Genomic DNA, 4829 nt, shown 5'->3' with positions numbered 1-4829 from the left:
AGGCCTGGAGTGGATGCTACTGATGGTTCTAGTAGTAGTCAGGCTCCTAAAAGGATGTGTGTGGTGGATAACAGTAAGGGGACTGCAGCCAAGGATGGGCATGAGGCTATGGATGAAAGTGAAGTTGGTGTACAGTCTGGTGTTGCCAGTAAGGTTATGATGTTTGGGGGTACTTTAGCCATTACTCAGTCAGGCCAGAGATTGAAGGGCAGGGGGCCCATGAGAATTAGTAATGATTAGTTTTGGATGTTGTAATGTGAGGGGGCTCAATGACTCCCTCAGAATAAAGGAAGTGGTAAAATTTATTAGGAGTAATAAGTTGTGTCTTTGCTGTTTGGTGGAAACTCATGTGGATCTTAGTAATAAAGATAAAGTGAAGAATACTATGATGCCTACTTGGAGTTGGTTAAGTAATTATGATTGTGATAAAGCAGGAAGAATTTGGTTACTGTGGGACTCATGTCAGGTTGATGTTTCAGTTGTTTCTATGACTGATCAAACCTTGACTGTTTCTGTTTTAATGAGGGATGGTAGAAGTTTTTTGTTGACTTGTGTTTATGCTAGGAACACAAGTATTGAGAGAAGAGGGCTTTGGACTGAGATGAGGAGGATATCTCGGGGATGTGAAGGGCCCCCTGGTTGGTCCTAGGGGACTTTAATACTATCTTGGGGGTGGATGAGAAGCAAGGAGGGGTTGTTGTTAAACCGGGGGATATGATTGACTTTCAGGAGTGTTTTAGAGATACTCACTTGTTTGATTGTCCATTTTCAGGGTTCTTTTTTACTTGGTCCAATTTGCAGGAGGGGGAAAGGAGTGTTGCTGAAAAGCTGGATAGGGCAATGGTAAATATTGATTGGATTCAACTTTTTTGTTCTTCCAAAGTTGAATTCCTTACCCTTGGGGTCTCTGATCACTCCCCTTGTGTGTTGGGATTGTATAAGGAGACTAAGGGGGGCCCAAGGCCTTTTAAGTTTTATAATTGTTGGACTGATGAGGAGGATTTTAAGGAGGTTGTTGCTAATGCATGGAAAGTGAAGGTGACTGGGAATCCTATGTTTAGGTTGGTGTGTAAGCTTAATCAGGTGAGATCTGCTTTACTGCTCTGGAAGAAGAAGAGATTTCAAGGCTTCACTTCCCAAGTGCAGGAAGCTAGAAGGGAGATGGAGACTTTTCAGAAGTTGGTGAACCTCAATCCTTCTTGTGAGCAGACCAGGAGAGATGAGAGGAGGGTTGTGAGTAGGTTTTCTAAACTGGCTAGGCAAGAAGAGAGTATGCTGAGACAGAAATCAAGGGTTCAAAAGATTCACCTTGGTGATAATAACTCAAAGTTTTTTCATGCTTCTTTGAAAGAAAGAAGGTCTAGGAACAATATTCTTTTCATTTATAATGATAGGAATGAGAAGATTTCTAGTAATGATCTGGTTGCTCAAGAATGTGTTGCTTTTTATCAAGATATGTTTGGGACTTCTTATTATGATAGGCGAGTTCCTGAGGTCCTGAATAATATGGAGTTTGGGTATATTTTGGAGCAATCTGAGGCTGCTAGGTTGATCAGTGAGGTGACTAGGGATGAAGTGGTTTATGCCTTTTCCACTATTGGTTCAGATAAATCTCCTGGTCCAGATGGATTTACTGCTCATTTCTTCAATGTTTGTTGGGATATTGTTCGTAATGACTTCACCAATGCTGTGCTCAGGTTCTTCTCCTCAGGTAAGCTCTTGGGTGAGGTAAACTCTACTCTGGTTACTTTAATTCCAAAATCTAAGAATGCTTCTAGGGTCACTGATTTTAGACCTATTTCTTGTTGCAACACTGTTTATAAATGTATTTCTAAATCATTACTGTGAGAATGAAGGAGGTAATCTTTAAGCTGGTTAGCCCTTGCCAGTCTGGTTTTATTTCAGGCAGATGTATTCAGGATAACATTCTTCTTGCCCATGAGCTTACTAGGGACTATCACAAGACCTTGGGTCCTCCTAGATGTGCTATGAAGATAGATTTGCAAAAAGCCTATGATACTATAGAATGGGATGCTTTGATGAAGGTTATGGAGAGGATGGGATTTCCTAGTAAGTTTAGACAATGGGTGTATGCTTGTGTTTCTTCTTCCAGATTCTCTATCATGGTGAATGGGGAGTCTTTTGGCTACATTAAGGGTAAAAGAGGTATCAGGCAATGTTGCCCAATGTCTCCTTATTTGTTTGTTCTGGTAATGGAGGTTTTTAATGTGCTTATGCTTGATATGGTGAAGAATAAGAGATTTCAACTTCATCCCAAATGTGGTAAGCCTCTAGTTACTCATTTGGCCTTTGCTGATGACCTCCTGGTTTTTTCTAAAGGTGATTTTGGCTCTGCCATGGCCTTGGCTGAGGTCCTTAATATCTTTTATGATTGTACTGGTTTGAGAGTGAATCCTAGGAAAAGCTCTTTGTTTGCTGCTGGGTTATCTAATGAGGATATGCAGCTCTTTCAAGATGTCCTGGGGTTTGAGTGTGCCTCTCTTCCTGTAAGATACCTTGGGGTTCCCCTTATTTCTACTAGACTGAAGTATTCTGATTGTTTGCCTCTTATTGATGGAGTGTTGGCTAGAATTCAGTCTTGGAAGACTAGGTTTCTTTCCTATGTTGGTAGAATGGTGATTGTGATGTCCATCCTTCAAAGTATGGTCTTTTTTTTGGCTTAGTGTGTTTGATCTTCCCAAAAGGGCTCTGAGGGAGATTGAAAAGTTATTTAGCAGGTTTTTATGGTCTGGGCCTGATCTAGGGATGAGGAAGGCTGCTATTGGCTGGAGTGAAATCTGTTTTCCTTATGCAGAAGGTGGTCTTGGTGTGAGAAGTCTTGTTACTCTCAACATTGCTTGTTGTCTTAGGCATATTTGGGACATCTTTTGTCATAAGCAGACTTTGTGGGTGGAATGGGTCCAAGCTAATCTTATCAAGAAAAAGAACTTTTGGCATATGTCTATTCCTAGTAATGCCTCTTGGGTTTGGAGAAGATTGCTTCATTATAGGGAGTATGGTGTAAAATTTTCTTTTCATGTTATTGGTAATGGGAAGCACACAAGTTTCTGCTTTGATTTTTGGCACCCAATGGGTGTCTTGATTAAACATTTTGATGTGTCTTTCAGATATGATAGCAAGCTTAATGATAGGGTTGTTGTGAGTTCTTGTATTGCTAATGGTTCTTGGTCTTTGCCTAGGCATTTATGTGATCAGTTGGGACCTATAGCTGTTAGATTGCAAGAGATTCCAATTGAGGAGGATGCTGAGGACAGAAGAGTGTGGATTGCTAATGAGAAGGGTTTCTTCACTCTCAAAAGTACCTATGAGGTCTTAAGGAAGAGTAAAATGGTAATTCCTTGGCATAAGATAGTCTGGTAATCTCACAACATTCCTAGACATAGCTTCATCACTTGGGTTGTCTTGGGAGGTGCTCTTATTACAAAGTGTAAGCTTCTCTTTTGGGGGATTGAGGTGGACCCTTTGTGTGCTCTATGTGGTAAAGCCAGTGAGGATGAGCTTCATTTACTTTTTCAATGTGATTACTCCTTATCTGTGTGGCATAAGTTGCTGGCTATGCTATGTTTAGCTAAAGTGTCTAGAGGTGATTGGTTTAATGAAGTTAATTGGTGCATTTCAATGTTTCAAGGAAAGGATAGCACTGCTCTCTTAGGCAGATTAGCTTTTAATGGTTATATTTATTACATCTGGTGGGAGAGAAACAGGAGGTTACACTCAGAACCTGCTAGAAGCAGCCAGGAGGTGGTTCAGCAGGTAGTTGCTGATGTGAGAATGAAGATGCAATCTGTCTCCATAAAGTTTATTGATACTGTGAGAGGCAGGAAAGCAGCTTGTGAGTGGAATCTTGATTTATCATTTGTTATTCCTCAGGTTGTAGATTGCAAATGGCAGGGTCCTGAGGAGGGTTGTGTCCTCATCAATTATGATGGGTCTTTTAGCAGGGATAATGCTGGGTATGGTGCTGTTTTGAAGAGTCATTTGAGGGAGGTTTTGACTGCTATAAGGGGTAGGGATGCTCCTAAATCAGTTATCTTTCATGAACTTCAGGGCATAGAAGCTGGGTCGAGGCTAGCTGCTAGGTTAATGTTGTCCAAGGTGGTGCTTTCCACAGATTCTATAAGAGCCTGTTCCATTCTTATTTCAGCTGAGCTGGTGCCACCTTGGGAGGTTGGGTTTCTGATCAGAAGAATCAAGGCTCTTATGGCTAAATTTGCTTTGTGTAAAGTGCATCATGTGTTTAGAGAAGTTAATCAGGTGGCGGATTGGCTTTCCGAGAGCATACCAGTTGAGGATGAGGAAGTGTTATGGCCAGGGGCTATGGGACCTGAGTTGATGCAGCTCATTGATGAAGACAGACTTGGTGTCATTAGGAAAAGATCTAAATGAAGTTTTCTCTAGTTTTTTTGAGTTGGGGAGAGGTTCTTTATTTTTGTATGGCTGGGGTTGTTTGATTTGTGTTAGTTTGTTTTTTGGGCCTTGTAGGGGTCCTCCCCTTCAGGGAATTGGCTAGGCGTTTTGTTTTGAACTCTTTTGTTTGGGCCTGGCGCCCTTAAGCCTGCTGATTAATGACAAAAAAAAAGAAGGGAATGCGGGTGTAGCTAATAAAGTTGCACTGTTTAGTGGAGTTGGGGGAGGTCAAGTGAGAGTTGGGCGGAAAGGGAGAGGTCCCCTTAGAACTCTTAATGATTAGTTTTGGTAGTTGGAACGCGAGAGGGCTTAATGACTCTCTCCGAATCAGGGAGATGGTGAAGTTTATTAGAGATAATAATTTGAGTCTTTGTAGTTTGTTGGAGACTCATGTTGATGAG

At 41.4% G+C, this 4829-nt stretch overlaps 1 protein-coding gene across 1 annotated transcript; it reads left to right on the top strand.

Annotated features, from left to right (window-relative positions):
- Window positions 1-388: 388 nt before the first annotated feature.
- Window positions 389-4407, top strand: LOC147531661 (uncharacterized). Its single transcript, XM_086649789.1, has 6 exons — window positions 389-638; window positions 773-1711; window positions 1906-2661; window positions 2765-3014; window positions 3129-3351; window positions 3475-4407. Exons 1-6 carry the CDS (start codon window positions 389-391, stop codon window positions 4405-4407), a joined length of 3351 nt encoding a protein of 1116 aa, XP_086505915.1.
- The last annotated feature ends 422 nt before the right edge of the window (window positions 4408-4829 follow it).

The sequence above is a fragment of the Eschscholzia californica genome, unplaced genomic scaffold (assembly GCF_041429995.1).
Source record: "Eschscholzia californica isolate CP2 unplaced genomic scaffold, dmEscCali1.0.p SCAF_6, whole genome shotgun sequence".
Classification (NCBI taxonomy): domain Eukaryota; kingdom Viridiplantae; phylum Streptophyta; class Magnoliopsida; order Ranunculales; family Papaveraceae; genus Eschscholzia; species Eschscholzia californica.
This window is presented reverse-complemented; position numbering and strand designations above follow the sequence as displayed.

What these genes read in the sequence shown, in the direction of transcription:
- LOC147531661 (XM_086649789.1), top strand. Translation starts at nt 389, where the DNA reads ATGCCTACTTGGAGTTGGTTAAGTAATTATGATTGTGATAAAGCAGGA. An exon ending in TGTGATGTCCATCCTTCAAA is followed by an intron (nt 2,662 to 2,764) that starts GTATGGTCTTTT and finishes GGCCTGATCTAG; the next exon opens with GGATGAGGAAGGCTGCTATT. An exon ending in TCTTAAGGAAGAGTAAAATG is followed by an intron (nt 3,352 to 3,474) that starts GTAATTCCTTGG and finishes TGGGGGATTGAG; the next exon opens with GTGGACCCTTTGTGTGCTCT.